The 20,670-nt window shown below is 36.3% G+C and overlaps 1 protein-coding gene across 5 annotated transcripts in view; it reads left to right on the plus strand.

The window, feature by feature from the left end:
• The window catches only part of TMEM67 (transmembrane protein 67), a 60,987-nt gene that overhangs the window by 24,782 nt on the left and 15,535 nt on the right, over nucleotides 1-20,670 (plus strand). For 4 of the 5 annotated variants that reach the window (XM_077771306.1, XM_077771304.1, XM_077771303.1 and 1 more), the window contains exons 14-26: nucleotides 1,023-1,128; nucleotides 4,083-4,139; nucleotides 5,639-5,737; nucleotides 7,453-7,551; nucleotides 7,807-7,893; nucleotides 9,781-9,880; nucleotides 9,967-10,106; nucleotides 12,073-12,213; nucleotides 15,195-15,275; nucleotides 15,765-15,881; nucleotides 19,659-19,775; nucleotides 19,882-19,986; nucleotides 20,534-20,636. In XM_077771306.1, coding sequence (XP_077627432.1) covers nucleotides 1,023-1,128; nucleotides 4,083-4,139; nucleotides 5,639-5,737; nucleotides 7,453-7,551; nucleotides 7,807-7,893; nucleotides 9,781-9,880; nucleotides 9,967-10,106; nucleotides 12,073-12,213; nucleotides 15,195-15,275; nucleotides 15,765-15,881; nucleotides 19,659-19,775; nucleotides 19,882-19,986; nucleotides 20,534-20,636 — 1,352 coding nt within the window. Of the gene's footprint in view, nucleotides 1-1,022; nucleotides 1,129-4,082; nucleotides 4,140-5,638; nucleotides 5,738-7,452; nucleotides 7,552-7,806; nucleotides 7,894-9,780; nucleotides 9,881-9,966; nucleotides 10,107-12,072; nucleotides 12,214-15,194; nucleotides 15,276-15,764; nucleotides 15,882-19,658; nucleotides 19,776-19,881; nucleotides 19,991-20,533; nucleotides 20,637-20,670 lie in introns of those variants that run through there. The other variant, XM_077771308.1, reaches the window with a different exon arrangement.

Below are 20,670 nucleotides of genomic sequence, written 5' to 3' on the forward strand. Positions count from 1 at the left end.
ATTTTCTTTAATGTTTATTTATTTTTGAGAGAGAGAGAGAGAGAAAGAGTACGAGCGGGGCAGGGACAGAGAGAGAGCGAGATACAGAATCCAAAGCAGGCTTCAGGCTCTGCACAGTCAGCACAGAGCCCAACACGGGGCTTGAACTCACGAGCTGTGTGATCATGAAACTGAGCTGAAATTGGATGCTTAACTGACTGAGCCACCCAGACATCTCACCCACTCTTAATATTTTTTGATGTGCACATCGAATGCACTGGCAAGAATCAACACCATCATTTTACATGAGTCTGGCACTTTGAAGCATTTCAATTTACATACACATTTTTTCATTGTTATTTCATTCTGATTTTCATAGCAATCTTATGAGGTACAGGGAGTATGGAAGCTTTATCAAATATCTTCCCTAAGTCCAAATATACTGTGTTTTTTAGCATCCCCTCCGGCTATTAATGTAGTATCATTGGTAAAAATGAAATTGGATCTAACCAGGTCTAATTTGATTGTGGTAAAACCATGCTGGCCCCTAGTGTTTCACACTTTCCTTTCTGAATTTACGAACTATACTCATGCATTGAATTCAGCAGAATATATCCCATTGTGTGCTATAATCAGTACTAGATATGACATACATTTTTTTTGTTAAAAATTCATCTTTCTCTTTTGAAAATTTTGGTGTTATCTGTCTTTTCCTAGGCTTCATGTAACACTTCACTTTTGACTATTCCTCAAAGATGGTTCATAGTACTTCAGATTTCATTTATAAACTTCATAAGACCTAGATCAAGAACAGTTTCTAATTTGTCTCAGATGGTATATTTTAATATTAAAGTTTTGACTACTTAAGATATAGCTTCTGTTGTTACCATTATTTTGTTTGACCCTCGTCCTTATTAACTGGTTGATTCTGAGATCACCAAGACTATCCATATTAAATTAAAAAAAAGACAACAGCAGTAAGTCAACTGTATGTTTAAGGACTTAGATATATTTATAACTAAAAATGTATTTTCTTTAAACAGCATCTATCTTGTACCCGGTACAAAAAATGGAAACATTTACCCTCCCTTAATTACCATTGCCTACAGTGACATTGATATCAAAGATCCCAACAGCCAGTCTGTGAAGGTGAGTTCCATGCTATTCAGTGGCTCTATATGTGTCAGCATAATACTGATGCAGTTTACATTATGGTCAAAAGTTATTAGTCTTTTTTCAAGTTTTAAATAAATACTGCTCTAAATATAGTCAAGTCTTAATTACTTTTTACTAATAATGGTGAAGGTGTGTTCTTTACAGATCCTTCAAGTAAAAAAGCAAGAATTAAGGTTCTTTCTAGACACCATCACCAGAAGCTGGGCGTCCCTGTTTAGGACCCTGGGGTGCGCTGAAATAGGCAGTGTCTGCTTCTGTTCTCTTTGGCCAACTTGCTTGCACTAAGATTTTGCTTCCTTGGCTAATGAAAGAAGAAACTCAAACTTTTCAGAGGCATATATGTTCCTCTTCTCACCAGGCTTCCTCACTTTTGAAAATGCACTTCAACAAGTAGAAAGATTAAAATCATCAGTAGTTTATAACGAGTAGTGCTAAAGTGAAATAGAGAATAGTTTGGACCTGCAACCAGGTTGGCTTCCTGCTATTTCCCCAACTCAAATTAACTGCAGAACTAAAGGCCTCCCTTGCCTGTAAGGGCCCATGAGTGGAGTAGAGGCCTCATACACTCTGAAGATGGGCTACACCACAGAGAATGAGCCTGGAAAAGGCTGAGCACACACACTCAGTTCTACCTCCCAGCCTCACGAGCAGTCAGATAAAGCCTGTCTTCTTTGAGGAATGGTACATGACAGAGGGATAGAGATCAAAACCAGAGGTAATCCTTCTGTACTTTTTCCTCAGAGAGATTAGGTGGCCATTCCCTTCCCTGTCTGGAAACATGAGAGGTATTTAAACATCCCCTACCTCCAAACCTCACTAATAGCTTTTAATTTCTACTATTTTGCTTCTCTGAATTTTAATGATCTAGTTCCAACAGACAGTACTTCTGACTTCTCTGTCGTATTTCTGTTTGACTCAGCTGCTACTAGATTCAGGCTTCCATTAAGGAAAATATGGGCATATAACATACCTTTTCTCTGAAAGATTTTACCTCCTCATTTGTATGACCTACTTGGATGTTAAAATTAGTTTCCATTGCCTGAGCTTGTATGCACCTCTCCTTTCCACGAGGAGAGGAAAATCCAGAAACTTGCTTAGTAACAACAAAAGACTGCCTGGTTTAAAATTTCCTGGGTAGGGACACCACCTGGGTGGCTCAGTCCAGTAAACTCTGTGTTGAGCCCCAAGTGGAGCCCCACATCAGGCTCTGCTGACAGCACGGAGCCTGCTTGAGATTCTCTCTCTCTCTCTCTCTCTCTCTCTCTCTCTCTCTCTCTCTCTCTCTCGCAAATAAATTTTTAAATAAAATTTTCTGGGTAATCAAGAGTATACTTATTTTAAGATAAAACATTTCTGGGTCTTTTCTTTAACTATCTTTTTGTTTGTTTAACATATTCCAAGGTAAGTCTCGATAAATTGGAAAATAATAGATAGAAAAAGAATTGAGAGAATCATGAAGCCATACTGATGAAGTCCCCCTCAAATTCATTCTAAGTATAGAATGTACGGTTCTTTCATCATTTCTTAATTTTTCATGAGAGCTGTTGGAAAAATTCAACATTAATGAAGCATTCAGCTATATCTCTGCTGTCTCACCAACAGCAAATACCTTTCCCTCACATTTTCTGAGCAGACCAAGAGCATCCCTTAGATTTCCCTTCAGATGAGTGTCCTCAGATTTCCACTGTAATACTTCAGAATCTCTGTTCCATTATCCTTCCTGCCTCATGTTCCGATTTTTATGAACAAAGGGCCCTTCCTCCTTACTTAAGTTAATCTTCTACCTGTGCTTGTTTGTAGTACTTTTTCCAGCATCCTGTCTCACCACCCTTCCCTTATTCAGCCAGCTTCTATGCTGGCCCCTTTGCTTTGCCTGTAACCACTCTCAAGTTCTCCCATCTTAAAAGCAAAGTAAAACAACAAAACAAAATCTTTCCTCAATTCTGCCAGCTTTTTAGCTTGCTATCATATATCTTTCCTTGATTCCACAGCCATTTACTCTTTCATCATTTGCAGTCTGGCTCTTGCCATTCTGTGTCTTTGAAAACCTCATTCTTTAAAGGTCAGCAGTGAATTTTACATACACTGGCTTTCCTTTTTTTTTTTTTTAATGTTTTATTTATTTCTGAGAGAGAGAGACACAGTGTGAGCAAGGGAGGGTCAGAGAGAGAGACACACAGAATGCGAAGCAGATTCCAGGCTCTGAGCTAGCTGTCAACACAGAGCCCAATGCGGGGCTCAAACCCATGAACCTGGAGATCATGACCTGAGCCGAAGTCAGATGCTTAACCAACTGAGCCACCCAGGCGCCCCTGGCTTTATTTCTTTAACCTGACATTCATACAACATTTGACATTGTATTTCAAGACATATTCTTGAACTTCTATTCAGTGGTAAGACTTCGGTATCTCACCTCTTCTGCTTCTCACAGTCCTTTTTCTCTACCCTTTACTGGTTCTTCTTTCTCTTCTTGTGTCTTAATATAGTGGTACCCCTAAGATTCTGTTCAGCCCTTGGATTAACCTGACTTCTAAGGTGTGATTTTTTAGCTAGTTGCTAATTCTTGGTATACAAGATTAGTCACATTCCTCAGTTATAGACACCTGTCAGAAAATGAAATATCATTAATTTGGTTTGACTGCTGTTAATGAACCTAAACAAGCTCCTAAGGAACCTCTCTTTCTTTAACATGTGTTCAAAAGATATATTTAAAGCAGCATGAACAATTCCTCAGAGTATTCCTCAGAGTATTTCCACTATGTATAAATACGGGTCAACTCTAGTAATATTGATAGATTAAAAATAGGCATTTCTACAACAAATATATCTACAACAAATATATAGTAGCCATTTCACTACTTTATAGTGAAAGTAGGTTTGTGTTATATAATTTCAGTATGGCTAATTTACCTTGTTTTAAATTTCAGGTTTCTTTCTCAGTCAAATATGAAATGAATCAAGGAGAAGCTCAAGTCCAGACAGATGTAAGTTTAACTTGTTAAGATATTTATAATATATATCTTAATTAAAAAATGTTTAAGTACACAAGGGAGTTGTCAAAATAGTTTGCAGTAGATCCTTCACCCAGTCTCCCCTAATGTTCACCTGTTTACATAACCATAGTACTGTGATCATGAGGACACTAATACTGATGTAATCCTATTAATTGATCTAGATTCTCTGAATTTCACAAAGTTTTTTTGCTGTCCTTTTTAAAATTTTTTTTAATGTTTATTTACTTTTTTTTTTTAATGTTTTATTTATTTCTAGGAGAGAGAGAGAGAGAGACAGCATGAGCAGGGGAGGGTCAGAGGGAGAGGGAGTCACAGACTGAAACAGGCTCCAGGCTCAGAGCTGGCAGTCAGCACAGAGCCCGATGCGGGGCTCGAACCCACAAACCACAAGATCATGACCTAAGCGAAAGTCGGACGCTTAACCGACTAAGCCACCCAGGCGCCCCTAATGTTTATTTACTTTTGAGAGAGAGAGACAGAGTGTGAACAGGGGAGGGGCAGAGAGAGGGAGACACAAAATCTGAAGCAGGCTCCAGGCTCTGAGTTGTCAGCACAGAGCACAATGCAGTGCTTAAACTCACGAACCATGAGATTGTGACCTGAGCCAAAGTCGGACACTTAACTGATTGAGCCACCCAGGTGTCCCTCACTATCCTTTTTTTGGTTTAGGACCCAACTCAGGGTCACATAATGCTTTTAGTGATCGTGTCTTCTTAGTCTCCTTTAGTCTGTGACAGTTCCTCAATTTTTCTTTGTCTTTCATGACCCCATCCCAACACTTTTGAAGAGTACTGGTCATTTATTTTGGCCTTCAATTGGTTTTATCTGATATTTTCCCATAATTAAATCAAGTTCATGTAGTTTTGACACAGATACTACAGATATGATGTTGTGCCCTTCTCAGTGCATCATATCAGAAGGTGCATGATGTCAGGATGTCTTCTTACTAATGATGTTAACTTAGATCATACGTCTAAGGTGGTGTCTGCAGAGTTCTCCAAATAGTATTTTTCTATTTGTAATTAGTAAGTATCTTGTGGTGAGGTACTCTGAGAGGATGTGAATATCCTGCTTCTCGTTATCCTTTTGGTCTCTAATTTTAGTATCTAGTGATGATTCTTGTCTGTAAAAAGTATTACTGTGACATCTGCCTGATGGTGATTTTTCTATTTCCATCATTTCTTCTATATTTGTTAAGTAGAATTCTGTAAGATGTAGTCCCTTTGCCCATATGGATTTATTTATTCAATTATTTTTTTAAATCAGTATGGATTCCTGGATATTTATTTTATTCTAGTGATTATAATTCATCACTATCTTATCTTCTTGCTTACATTGTCCTAGATTTGGTCATTAAGAGTTCCTTCAACTTGGCCTCTATCCACCATTTTTTGAGCATTTCTTTATTTGCACATCTGAACATTGATGAGGGAAATTACATAAATTCCAAAATGTTCTCTTTTTTTTAGATTGCTTTGGGTGTTTTGGGTGGGCTGGCTGTATTATCATCTCTTCTGAAGACAGCAGGATGGAAGAGGCGCATTGGGAGTCCCATGATTGATTTACAGGTATGATCTCAGGAGTTTTTGAAGTATCTTTTCATCTTTTGACTATTTTGTATCCTTCTTTTAAGATACAGCTGGAGAGTGAGTAAAACACTGCCCTGTTTCTCTGGGATACATAACTAGGGAAGGTGTGTGCACGCATTTTCCTCCCGCATTGCTGCGTGCCGGTCCACACTCCCACCAGCAGTGCTGTTCTTGTTTCCACACATCCTCACCAACGCTTGGTATTTTCCAGCCTTTCCATTTTTTGCCAATCTGGCAGTGCAAGTAGTACGTCATTGTTGATTTCATTTCTCTGCTTTTCATAGACTTTATTAATCATCTTGGTTTCCCTTGCCAACTTTTCTATTTGGTTTCCAGTTTTTCTCTTTGATTTCAAGTAGTTTTTTGTATTTTCTAAATATGAATATTCTTTGCTTTTTGATGTTGAAATATGTCCTCCGAATATAACCCATCTGTTATGCTTATCTATGTGTTACTTTATTTAACAGAAACTTAATTTTGATATTGTCACATTTTTTAGTTTTTCATGTGCTTCTGGAATATTTTTTTAGGAAAACTTTCCCAATCTCAAGATCACAAAGATATCCTCTATTAACTTTATAGTTTTACTTCTCATATAATCATTTTTTATTTATTTGTTTTTATTTTTATCTAACATTTACTGAATATATGCTATCTAATAGGCACTTTTTTAAAGCTTTATTTATATAATTTATTTAATCTTCACAATAGCCCTATGAGATTAGATACTATTATTATCATTCCTGTTTTTCATAGAATGAAATTGTAGCAGAAGTGATATAAACTTTCTACTCTTTTAATTTTTACAACTCAGTGATAGGTGGATTTATTTCCATTTTGCTGATGAGGAATGTGAGAAAGGCAACATAGTAACTTGTATTTACTGGGATATCTTCCTGACACCAAAGCCAGCGTGCCAAGGAATCAGAGGACAGGGGCTTGGTTTACTATTTGGAATAGTCAAGAAAGGCTTTCCAGAGAAGTGAACTTTAGGCTGGGTTGGGTTATCTGTGCATTCCCTGAATAGTCACTGACGACCCACTGTCTGATTGCCAAGGACACTACCAGACGCTGGGATGTGATAGTGAGCAGAGACGGATACTTTCAGAGCTCGTGGGAGTTTGCCACAGAGAAGAAAGAATATTTGATGAAACAATAAGCAATGCCCGTTTCATTCCACAAAATAATTGAAATGCCAAGTTAATCATGGAGTGGTTGGAACTGGCAGATGAAGTTAAAAAGTCCATTTTGGTCTAGGTTTTGAAGGACCTTATGGGTCTGGAATTTCTACTTTAGTGAAGACTCATTGTACATTTTTAGGAAAGGGAGTGACACAATTCAATTTACATTTTATTTTATTTTTCCAATTTACATTTTAGAAAGCTAACCCTGGTGGTAGTATGAAGGAGTGATTGGGGTGAAGGGCTCCAAACTAGGAGAGAATTAGGAGGCAATGTAACTTTCTTAGATGGTAAAAGATGACACGGGTTAAGACAGATGTTGGTAATGGACTGGAAGGTACAGATTCAAAGGAATCCAGGAGGCGTCCATAGTTGGGCTTTATAACCGAGTGATCTATGGATACATGAAATAAGGCTTTAAGCTTGAGAATCTAGGTAGAAAATAGGTTACTAAAAGTGATGATATAAATAGGTTGAATCTATAACAGCTATAATTCTCTTTTTAAATTGCAGACAGTTATGAAATTCTTGGTGTACTATGCTGGTGATCTGGCCAATGTTTTCTTTGTCATCACTGTGGGAACAGGTCTTTATTGGCTTATTTTCTTCAAAGTAAGTGAGTTTCTCAATTTAACCTAAATGTTCATACATGAATAACTGGTAAGCTGTCTTTATAAAGAAACTGTCTTTATTTGGGGATATTTCTCATCAAGAAAATTGAGTGAGGCAAGCACTGAATTCCCCATTCCTTGAATGTGGTGTTTATTGAGTATCACAACCTTCCTCTTTTATGCTTTCTTTGGTTTATAAATTGTGCTTCTTAAAAACCCTGTATGGTCATATTTAATAGTGTAACTTATATCATAGGCACAGAAATCTATCTCTGTTCTGCTGCCAGTGCCAGCTCAGGAAGAACGTCTTGTTACTTATGTGGGATGTGCTTTTGCTCTGAAGGTAAGTTTCAGAGGACAGGTACCTGAATTTAAAAGACCTGCTAATAAATTCATAAGTCTTTAAGATGCTTTCAAAATCTTTGGTGTAAAATTTAGTGTGGTTTTATTTTTTTTATTTATTTCTATTTTTAAAGTTTCATTTTTTTTTAAGTAATCTCTATACCGAGCATGGAGCTCGACCTCACAACCCTGAGATCAAGAGTCACCTGCTCTTCCCACTCAGCCAGCCAGGCGCCCCAAATTTAGCTTGATTTTATTTTTTATTTATTATTTTTTTATTTGAGAGAGAGAGAGAGTTGGGAAGGGGCAGAGAGAGGGAGAGAGAGAATCTCAAGCATGTTCCTTTCCATCAGTTCATAGAGCCTGATGCAGGGCTCCATCCCATGAACTGCAAGATCATGACCCGAGCCAAAACCAAGAGTCGGACATTAACCTGGGTGGCTCAGTCAGTTAAATGCCCAACTCTTGGTTTTCTCTCAGGTCATGATCTCATGGTTTGTGGGATCAAGCCCTGTGTCAGGCTCTAAGCTGGCTGTGTGGAATCTGATTGGGATTCTCTCTCTCCTCTCTCTCTGTCTCACCCTCATGTGCTCTCTCTCTTTCTCTTTCTCTCAAAGATAAATAAACATTTAAAAAAAAGCTCGAATTATTTTATTTTACCAAGAAAGTCTACTTTCATTTATTATAGATAGTTCATTCTGAAAAACTGGCTTAAACGATTTTCCTAAGAAGCCATACATATTTTTGAATTAATACAAGTTGTAGCTAATTTGACAAAGTGAGATTTCATTATATGCCTTTTCTTTTTGAAGTCTGATGATGCATTCACAATGCCTTTCAGCATGAATTTTATGTCTTTAGTGGACAGTAAAAGATACCACCTTGGATAAAGTACTGGAATCTAGAGTTTGTTTTCTCTGTCCCCATATTACTTCCTTGTCTTCTCATGGTGTCCCCTCTTCGTATTTCATTGTTCTATCAATGTATGTGAAGCTCTCTAACATGGTTCTGGTACAACTCATCCCATTGTACTATGATTATTAGTGAGTATCTGCTTTTCCCACTCATTTGTGAGCTCCTTGAAAAGAGGAATCATGCCATACTTAACACTTATATTCTTTGATAAATAATGCATCTACTAGGAAGAATGCCCCAGATTAACGTATTACTCTTGTTAAAATGAAAAAGATGTGTTTCAACAACACATTTTTAAAAATTAGCAATCTCATTACCAGAAATAGGAAAAGAGACAGTAAGGTTATCTTAAAACTTTAATTAAGGCAGCAAATTACAGTTGAAAAATTCCTTCACTTATAAATACATCAGATGATCTAGAAAATAAAGTGTGCTTTTGGAAACCATTGAAAGAGAGTCAATTATGCATGGCTTCTGTACGACGAGAAGGTAGTATGTCTACTTTTTTCATATCCCTATTTTAAAGAAAGCAGAAGAAAGGAAGGCAAAGTAATGTGTATAAAAATTTTGTGAATTAGTTGATTCCATGCAATTTGATAAGCTTCTAGTGATCCCATAACGATATTATAACTTTGTTATTGTGCATTGTATATTCTTGTGATTACAGTATATTTGTTTCTTAAAAAATCATTATTATTTTCAGAAGCAGGTTTTTTAAATGTTAAATATTATTTTTGAGAGAGAGAGAGACAGTGTGAGTGGGAAAGGGGCAGAGGGAAAGGAAGACACAGAATCTGAAGCAGACTCCAGACTCTGAGCTGTCAGCACAGATCCCAGCGTGGGGCTCGAACTCAAACCATGAGACTGTGACCTGAGCTGAAGTGAGCCACTTAATGAACTGAGCCACCCAGGCGCCCCTCATAAGCAGGTTTAATGTGGATATTTTCTCAAAGGTTTTGTTTGTCGTTTTCAGGCTCTGCAATTTTTGCATAAGCTTATGTCCCAGATTACCATAGATATATTCTTTATTGATTGGGAGCGACCTAAAGGGAAGGTTCTGAAAGCTGTTGAAGGTAACTGAAATAACCATTGTACCAAAATGCTTTTGCTGCTTTTTCAGACCAAAGATAAAACCTTCTTGTTTTCTTTTTCTGACCAGGTGAGGGCGGTGTTCGCAGTGCCACGGTTCCTGTGAGCATATGGAGAACGTATTTTGTAGCCAATGAATGGAATGAAATTCAAACTGTGAGAAAAATTAATCCACTCTTCCAAATACTTGCTGTCCTCTTTTTTTTGGAGGTATAAACTTTTGTAATTGTGACTTTGCTGCACCTCATGTATCTTAATTTCATGTAATTCCAGCTACATTTTTTTCCAGCTACATTTTCACATCAGTGGAAGTCTCCTAAAGCTTTCTAAAGTTACCAAGCCATTACAAATAGTGGCTTTTAAAAACTGTGTTAAAATACACATAACATATAAAACAAAACAAAAAATCGCCTGGGTGACTCAGTCTGTTGAGTGTCCAACTCTTGATTTCAGCTCAGGTCATGATCCCAGGGTTGTGGGATCGAGCCCTGCTTAGGGTTCTGTGCTGAGCATGGAGCCTGCTTAAGATTCTCTCTCCCTCTGCCCCTCTCTTCTGCGCTTGCTCGCTCTCTCTCTCTCTCAAATAAAAAAATATATACACAAAACATGAAATCTGTCATCTTAACCATTTTTCAGTGTGCAGTTCAGTCTAGGTATATTCATCCTACTGTTCCACCAACCTCTATGACTCTTTTCGTCTTGCACAACTGAAATTCTGTGCCTAACATTAAACAACAACTTCCCATTCCCCCTCCCCAGCCTCTGACAATTGCCGTTCTACTCTGTCTCTTTCAGTTTGACCACTCTAGGTAAGGAGCAGGTTTTTTTGTTTTGTTTATTTTTGAGTGAGAAAGAGTGTGAACAGGGGAAGGGCAGAGAGAGAAAGGAAGAGAGACACAGAATCCGAAGCAAGCTCCAAGGTCTGAGCTCCAGCACAGAGCCTAACATGGGACTCGAACTCACGAACCATGAGATCATGACCTGAGCCAAAGTCAGACACTTAACTGACTGAACCACCCAGGTGCCTCAGGAGCTGTTTTTAAACTACTGATTTGTATCAAAATCCCCTGGGAAGCTTTTACAAAATATCTGTTCCTGGCCTCACCCCTAGAGATTATGTTTGCTTCCATAGCGTCTCTCTCATTCACATTCTTACTTGAATTAGAATTCTGCATTAGAACCACTATTGTAGGTGAAATTTTTCAATAGATTATCATCAAAAGCCTACTATAGACTATGTTTAGTGCTAAGAGCTGAACTATGCACAGAGAATGGGTGATGTTTATGATACCTTTACAGCTATTTCATGGATCTGGTTGGAAGTATTAAAGGAAGTATTCAGTACTGAATAGGAGACCCATTTATGTGGGTAATAGATTTTCTCAAGAATTAGCTGCTTAAATAAAGTTAAATATGAATTATTAACTCATGTCTGTGCCTTTTTTCCTTTTTCTTCCTTTCTTCTCTCCCTTTCTTCCCTTTTTTTAAGCCAGGAAAATATATGTATTCCTAAGGCATATGAATGATTTTTCAAAAATTAACTTACAGTATTGTTTGTTAAGAGTGTTCTATAGAGCTTTAAAGGTGTTATATGAAAAATAATTTTTTTAAATAAGCACATTTGGAAAGCATTGGATTCAATAAAGTTATGTAGATTTCTTTACTGTAAAACTTCCCGGAACTTCTACTCAATGAGAGTGGAAGGCATGGACAGGAGTATAATGTACAGACTACACTTACTCAGCCATGGCTTCCTTTTATCACATAAGCTACCTTCCTCAAAAGACATTTTGGAAAATACTGTTGAAAATATAAGAAGTATTTTGCATAGTGCCTGGCATATGTTAAAAATGCATGAAATGCTGGTTGTTCATTGGTTGTTTACTGAAGAAAGTTTTATTCTTTTTGACAGAAATGTTTTAATTTTGTCAGTGTATGATAATAAGGTTATATCTGGCCTTTAGTCATATTGAAGAGATTTCCAAATGAACTAACTAAATAGTTTGCTTTGTAATTAAAAATACTGAATAATTATTTTTACCTAGATTTTCTACTATTTGTACAAACTTTTATAAATATTTTAGTTGTTTATAGTAAGGAGTAGGGAGGAGTGTCTCATTAGTAGAGCTGTTTTCTTTATCCATGTCTGTTAAAATTTTTCATTTTTTTACTCCAGGTTATAGGATTCAAGAACTTAGCATTAATGGACTCATCCTCTAGTCTTTCCAGAAGCCCTCCTAGCTATATAGCTCCTTATAGCCGCATTTTAAGATATGCAGTGGCTACTGCTCTTTGGCTAGTCATTGGAATTTTACAGGTAACAACAGATCATACTTTTCAGCAGCATTACTTTTCTATATTTATAACCCTGTTTACATACTAATTATCCTCAAATAATTGGCCACATCCTGGTTTCTACAGCAGAAAGAAGGTGACAGTGGAAACAACAATAATAGTAGCTAATAGCTCATTCTCACATTGTGTTATAATCCAGGCCCTGTGGTAATTAATTGCCATGTACATATTAACTTAATCTTTATAGTAGCCCTCGGAGATGGTTTCTGTTAGTATCCTTATTTTATAGAGGAGAACACTGGGGCACAGAAAGGCCAAATAGGTTGCTAAAGTCATGTAATTAGAGATCGACAGAACTGGAATTTGAATCCAGGCAATCTGATGTCAGAGTCAACACAGTGGGCTCTGAAGGGTTTTTGAGACTTGCAGCTTTCTCATCAGAGGATGGATTCCGTGTTTAATTTATATAAACTGCAGGGATTGCTAAGCTACTTTTAATATTTCCTTTTTTTAATACAACTGAGTGTTTACATTTATTTATATATCATTAAAACTCTTTCAGGTTGCCAGTACCCTTTGTGAAATTTTTGTTGAAATATTTATTGAGAATCTGAAACTAAAAATACATCTTCTTGGCTTCAGGTCCTGTGGCTCTAGCAGGGGATCTTTTCTATATTCACTTCCCTTATCTGCTTAGACCTTAAAAAAAAAAATGAAAGGAAGGAGGAAGAGAAAGGAGCATGAGCTAAAGCACCTAACTCCAATATATGCACTTTTTTCTCTTGCTTCTAGACACTCCCATGAATGGAAAGAGCCTTTCTGTTTGATTAAAAATTTCTTTAAGTCAGCAAATGAACATGGGACCGCTAGAAAGACCACGTTAAACTTTCTCAAGCCTGGCAAAACAGCCTATTTTTGAATCATGGTTTGGGATTAAAATCCAAAAATTCCTATAGAATTGGATCCAGATGGCATTCTGTACTGAAAATAGACTTTTAAAATTTGCATTTATTTTAAATTAATGAGATTGAGATTTGTTTAAACTTGAAGCTACAGGGATAAATCCAATGAGGGATAGCTTAATAATCAGAAAAGAAAGCCAGAGGAGCCTGGGTGGTTCAGTCGGTTGGGCATCCGACTTCAGCTCAGGTTGTGATATCATGATTCCTGAGTCCAAGCCCTATTGTCAGGCTCTGTGCTGTGTCTCCCTCTCTCTCTGCCCTTCCCCAACTCATACTCTGTCTGTCTGTCTCTCTCTCTCAGAATATAAATAAATATTTTAAAAAATTAAGAAGAGAAATCCAAACAAATTAGAGTTTGAAATGAGATAGTATCAAAAGAGAATAGGGTTTGATATTTTCATCAATATACTAGGGTGAAAACAAGTCATTTTAAAAATATACCAGTATACGTTTTTCTGGTAGTTTGGATTCATCTGGATGTAGAAAATTTAAAGGAATACCATCTGAAGCTTTTCAAATTTGGTTGAGTACAACAACAACAACAAAAAAAGCTAAAATACCAGTGGCTGAAGAAAAGTGGCCCTCTCCCACGAGAAAGAAGAATGGAGATGTGCAGTGGAGGGCAGCTCCATGCTGCCGCCAGGACCCAGAAACTGCCACTTAGGACCTCCCTCTCGTGGAGGGAGTTGGAGAGAACATCTCACCCCCTCTTCTTTAAGAGCCTTTTCAGAAGTCCTGTTCAGCATCTCCTTGGCCAGAACTTAGGCAAGTGGCCACACCTTCCTACACCGGTGTCTTTCAGCGGGACAGCAGTGTGCCCACCCCAAAGAGGGCTCTGTCACTAGAGAGAAAGGGGGAAGAATTATGGGGGCAGAAACTAGTCATCTCACCTCATTCTTTGTTTCTCACTCTGCTTTCATTCTGGTAGGAGTATTTCCCTCTGTGGTAACACTAGGGTTATTAGTGTTCATTCCTCAAGTATCATTAAGCATTCCTTTAAAAACCTATATAGTTCTATAAATTTGTTGATAAAAAGTGTTCTTGATTCTCATACTGTTAGGCTTTATTGTTTACTCATTTTTTTCCCCTAAACCCAGCCTCTTCAACTTTTAAGTGGTTTAATTTCGTTTTTAGACTTCTTAAGTTGCTGTTTTTCAAGTCCTTTAAAGGGATTTAAAATAAAACATATATAGAATGTTAGGGAAGTGTGTTCAGTAATCAGCTGCTGTAGATTATTTATTTATTCATTCACCTATCTGGTTACATTTCCGTACTAGGCTCTATGCTGGGCTCAAGGATATGCTTAACAAGAACAAGCTACAGATTGTGTCAAATGCTGTGAAGGGCATCAGTGGGGAGATGAGATAGGGAGTAAATGGAGGAGTGGTGGGTGGAGGTTAGGAATGGGGGGCAGCTTTCAACGGGCTGGTTAGGAAGTGTTCTCTTTCTCTGAAATATATCTAAGTTGGTCTACGACGTAAACTTCTCTTTTGATTTATAAAATAATTTCCTTTTGTAATATTGTTATTAAAGCTAAGAAAACAGTTGAAACCGTTCCATTTGAATATTTAATGCATTATCTGCAGTTGAAATAGAATACTTGATAAATGTTTTTTATGTGCTACTCTGTCAGGGAAGATTAATTTGAAAAGCAGCAAGTTTTCTAATGGCTTTGGGACTTAGGAGATGGGCAGGATTGCAGACCCAGACATAAATCTGGCCACTAATTCGTTGGTTTGTGCTAAATTTTTTAAAGTCCTTATTTTTCTTCCCCCACATTTGTCCCATCTTGTTTTAATGATACCGAAAAGTTTTTAAAGTGCAAAATAAGCTCCCTCAATGAATCTTAACACAATTCCAAAACGTTCTTTCTTTGACAGAAGAATCAGAAATGATAAGTAGGATCTTATCCCACAGGAACCATTTAGAGGCCACTGTGTTCTTGGGTGAACCTTCTTTTCTCTTAAGGTACTACACTATGGTTATAAAAGAAAATTAAATTTTAAAAGCTAATAAGTATGAACTTGGCTTAATGTTTCAGATCATGTTCTTTGCTGTTTTTTATGAGAGATTTATAGAAGATAAAATTCGACAATTTGTGGATTTATGCTCTATGAGCAATGTAAGTACTTTCTGACTTTATCTTGCAACTGTTATTTTTCCCTTTTTAAAGGTCATGAGTACATTAAGAGAGACTTTAAAAGTGATTTGGTATGATTGGATTTTTTAGTCCAATTTCCCACTGATTGTTAATTCCGGAGATAGTTATAATGAGCTACAAGCTAATGTTTACTGCCTTAGTTTCTTCTTCTTCGTGTGCAGTTTCTTAATTATGAATTCCTTATGCCACGAAATAATTCCCTCAGCAGAGTCCCTGAAAAGTTTTCATATATCAATCCTATTTCTTCCTTTCTTATAAAATATCTTCAATCTCTTTTCTATGTACTTTAAAAATTACTTAATTATCCTATATTACTTATTGTCCTATTTACATATTTTCCAAAAATTCAACCCTCTTTATTTTGAGAGAAAGAAAGCAATTTTAAGAAAAACTTAATTTTTACTGTTATCTCAGTGAGTAACTAACAGTTCCTTTTTTCTCTTTTTATAGATATCCGTCTTTCTGTTATCCCACAAATGTTTTGGATATTACATTCATGGTAGATCAGTACATGGGCATGCAGATACTAATATGGAAGAAATGAATATGAATCTTAAAAGAGAAGCGGTATGAAAGTATTTAACATCTTTTAGTTTTTAAGTTAAGAGACATGTTCTCTTCTTAATCTAGGATTTGTAGTAATATTTTTAAAAGTTTCTCATTGATTACTTTTGAAAATTGCTGAGGTACTGATTCATTACCCTGAACATTGATAAAAGGAAAGAATCAAATTTCATCCTACAGTTTCTATAGGAACTATATTTCAGAGTAACCAAATAATTCATGAGAGAAAGTTCTTTCTTATAAAAGTAACTAAAAGGAATTCTACCATAGAAAATCACCATTTTGTAATGACTGATGGATTAATGCATATAGGCTACAATCATCAGTGGATGCTAAAACAATTAAGTGAAGGTTGACAGGGAGCTTTATAATGAGGAATCAGAGGGACACAGTCTGAACACACTGGCTCAATCTTACTACAAGTAAAAATTAGGAAAACCAACATGATACACTTCCTGTTCTGATGCAGTAGAAAGTACATTGTATCACTCATGAAATATCCTTGCTTAAGAAAATCGAGCCTAAATATAATCAAGCCTCTAGATCTAACCACCAGTTTACAGGAAGTAGAGGAGATAGAGGGATAAATTAAATAATACCATAAGAAGCAATTAGTCATATCTAGAAGGTAGCATGTCTCGCAAGATAGATGACCCAGTGTCTCCAGCATATCAAAAGCATGTAAAAAAAGAGAAGGGATGGGCGGTGGTAGGGGTGCAAGAAGAACCGTTAGATAGCAAGAGAGATTTAGAAACAGAATAATCAAGTACAATATGTAGACTCTGGATCCTGATGCAAACAAACCAACTATTTAAAAAAATCCTTTGGAAAAATCAGGAGATTTAATTTAAGGACTAAATATTAAATTGCATTAAGAAATGATTCATTTTATTACATGGAAAAATGGCATGGTGGTTTGTTTGTTTTAAGACCTTATTAGAGATACATACAGTAGTATTTACAGATTTGGGGTTGGGTGATAGATGTTTTCATGTTTGTTCTCTGTACCATGTACATTAGAAAACTTCCATAATAGGGGCACATGGGTGGCTTCGTTGGTTAAGCGACCAACTTCAGCTCAGGTCATGATCTCGCAGTTCGCGGGTTCCAGTCCCACATCAGGCTTTGGGCTGACAGCTCAGAGACTGGAGCCTATTTCAGATTCTGTCTCCCTCTCTCTCTCTGCCCTTCCCCCACTCGTGCTCTGTCTCTCAAAAAATGAATCAGCGTTAAAAAATTAAAAAAAAAGAAAACCCAGGGGCGCCTGGGTGGCTTAGTCAGTTAAGCGTCCGACTTTCGCTTAGGTCATGATCTCACGGTTCGTGGGTTCGAGCCCCGCGTCAGGCTCTGTGCTGACTGCCAGCTCAGAGCCTGGAGCCAATTTCAGAGTCTGTATCTCCCTCTCTCTCTGACCCTCCCCTGCTCACGCTGTCTCTCTCTCTCTCTCCTAGAAATAAATTTAAAAAAATATATTAAAAAAAAGAAAGAAAACCCATAATAAAATTAAAAAGAAAAATAAATACTTGAGAGGAAAAACCAAGAGAATTTATTGACTAAAGGACTATACCTGTGACTTATAAGAATTTAGTACATGATAATAGCACATCTCAGAGAAGAACAATTTATTTAATACATGAACTGGTTGGGTAACTATTAGGAATTACACCTGAGTTGAAAAGTTAAATGTAAAAAAAAAGAATATCTGAGATTGGGAAGTAACATTCTAAGCAAAAAGAATAGAAAGCATCAGGGGTACTGGGTGGCTCAGTTGGTTAAGCATCGGACTTGGGCTCAGGTCATCACCTCATGGCTCATGGTCTCGAGCCCCATGTCAGGCTCTCTGCTGCCAAGCCAGAGTCTGCTTCAGCTCCTCTGTCCTCTCTCTCTGCCCCTCCCCTGCTTGTGCATGCACACAAAAAAGTAAACATTAAAATAAAAGATTAGAAAGCATCATAAAGAGAATATCCATTCATTTTACTTTATTAATTAATGTGGAATATTTACATACCCAACAATCATGTAAGTAAAAGACATAGCAAATTAGGATAAAATTCGCATAGCAAATGTAACAAAGATATTGATAACAATATTGAAAGTCTTACAAATCAGTTAGCAAACAGTTAAAACATTAATGGAAAAATGACAATTTTTAAATACATAAATGAACAGGAGACTAATAAACCTCTTAAAAATGTATAGCTCATAAAAAATAAATGTAAAAAGATAATAATACTTGCCCTCTTCAAATTAGCAAACTTTTTTTAAAAAGCTAATACTTAATACTACCAGGGACATGGTGAAATGGGCACCTGTGAAACTACTAGTCTCAGAATAAATTTTTACAAATCTTCTGGAAAGCGTTTGGAAATATATATACCAAGAATTTCTGAAGAGTTAATTATCTTTTACTCTCTGATTCTGTAAATCTAATTCAAGGAAACAATTAGCAATATGAATAGCTAATTAGGTTGAGGCTCTTTATCACAGGGACTATTTATAAGGGCAAAAACATATAAAAATAAGAGTGTATTAAATCAGTTGGTTTTCCTACACAGTGAAGTCTTAGGTAGACATTAAAAATCTTGTTTAATAGAATATTTAATGACATAGAGAAAAAGAAATCAGTGTGATCCCAATTTATGCCCTCTATATCCTTGGACAAAGGACTGAAAATGAAATGCCTTCAAAACTTCTGTCTCTGAATGTTGTGATCATAGGTGATTTTTTTCTTCTCCTTTTTTTATATACCACTCCATATTTTATAAATTCTCTGCAATAGCATGTGCTTTTTTAATCAGGAGAAAAGAAATGTTTTTTAATAGAGAAATTCACTACATGTAGACTTCCTTTCAGTCTGTAGAAAACCAAGTGTTATATTATGTTCAAAGATTAAGTTTAGACAAAGAAGGAGATTATTAAGCTCTGGAGTAGGTAAATAAAGCAAGAGACGGGAAGCAGGAGGACTTGAGGTGACCTTGAAGCATTGATGGGAAGTAGCTAGGGGTGGGGTAAGGCAACATTTCACATGTTTCTGGTTTTCAGGATTCAGGTTGTGTCAAGGAGACCTGAAATGGATATATGGTTCATGGCATTGACTGTTCTGTTATGTATCACTACCTTTTATTGCATTTAATTAAGGAAGTACTTTAAAAGCGTTGAGAAAACAAAAAAGATTATAATTATGAAAGTAGATCATCTAAGACTAGACATTTTGGCATGTGTTAAAGAGCAGTAAAGTTAATCATAAAGAAAGCTATGAATATCAATATATAATGAACTTAGTATGGATTTTTTTAAAAGCACGGTAAAGGAGATGATATAGAGAGCCTAAAGGCATGACAACAAAGAAATTAGTAAAACCCAGAGGAGAGTGAGAACCTCGGATCATATCAGAATCTCTTTTGTCTCAAATATAGTTTCATAAAATTTCACTTGGCTTTCAAATCTTGTAATGTGTGCTACCAACAAAAAGAAAAATTTTAGGCATGCCTGGGTAGCCCAGTCGATTAAGCGTCCAACTTCGGCTCAGGTCATGACCTTGTGGTCCATGAGTTCAGGCCCTATGTTGGGCTCTGAGCTGTCTGGCTTTGTGCTAACAGTCTGGAAGCTGGAACTTGGAGCCTGCCTGAGATTCCTTCTCCGTCTCTCTCTGCTCCTCCCCTACTCGCACTCTGTCTCTGTCTCTCAAAAATAAACACTTTGTAAAAAAGAAAAATTTTATATTTTCTTTTTGAGATAAGGTAAAATTTTCATCTTTATTTAAATCATTTAACTTTTCAGGAAAACTTGTGTAGCCAGAGAGGTTTGGTACCAAACACAGACGGTCAGACTTTCCAGATTGCAATTTCCAGCCAGATGAGACAACACTATGACAGAATTCATGAGACACTGACAAGGGTTTGTATAAAGTCCAATTCAGGTATATTTTGCCAATATTTCATGTTACTTAAAAACCAAGAATGTAAGACATGTTACATTTATTCTTGTCTCTTTTTCACATTAGAAAAATGGCCCTGCCAGACTATTGAGTTCATCAGCAAGTACATTTGAGCAGAGTATAAAAGCATATCATACTATGAATAAATTTCTTGGCTCTTTCATCGATCATGTATGTATGTCAGCGTTTATATTTAAACTAGAAGCAAAATGCAATTCTTAAATGGTTAACCAGGAATGTCAATTATTTCTTTAGTTAACTAAGTCAGTGGACTTAGAACCCTTCTTTTTTTTTGCCTGTCAAAATTAATACTGTGGCTTAAAGATAGAGTTAGGTTATATAAAAATAAGATGACGTTTTATATCTCCATTAGCATAATGATAATTCCCTTAAAGTACGGCTATACTGGAATTTTGTTAGCTAGTTACTGAACTATTACCATATCACTTATTATGGAGATATACTGTGGTTGTATTCCTAAGAAGCTTGTTATAAGTTGATTTTAAGTATATCTAGCCCTAAATACTACTAAAGACATTTAAAATTAAAACATTTCTAAAGAAAATTTTATTATAAAGCCCAGTGTAGTAAAATCAATCTTTTTAAAGAACAGATTTTTTTTACTGTTCACTTTTCATTTTCTCTCTTTCTGACTTTACATTAATTGGGAAACATTTATTTCACTGCTGTTTTTTAAATGATTTTTTTTTTAAATTAGGTTCATAAGGAAATGGACTACTTTATAAAAGATAAATTGCTTCTTGAAAGAATTCTTGGAATGGAATTCATGGAACCAATGGAAAAAAGCATCTTTTACAATGGTATCCTTCAAATGCCTTTGCTAAACTTGATTAT

This window comes from Crocuta crocuta, unplaced genomic scaffold (genome assembly GCF_008692635.1).
Source record: "Crocuta crocuta isolate KB4526 unplaced genomic scaffold, BGI_CrCroc_1.0 scaffold235, whole genome shotgun sequence".
NCBI lineage: Eukaryota > Metazoa > Chordata > Mammalia > Carnivora > Hyaenidae > Crocuta > Crocuta crocuta.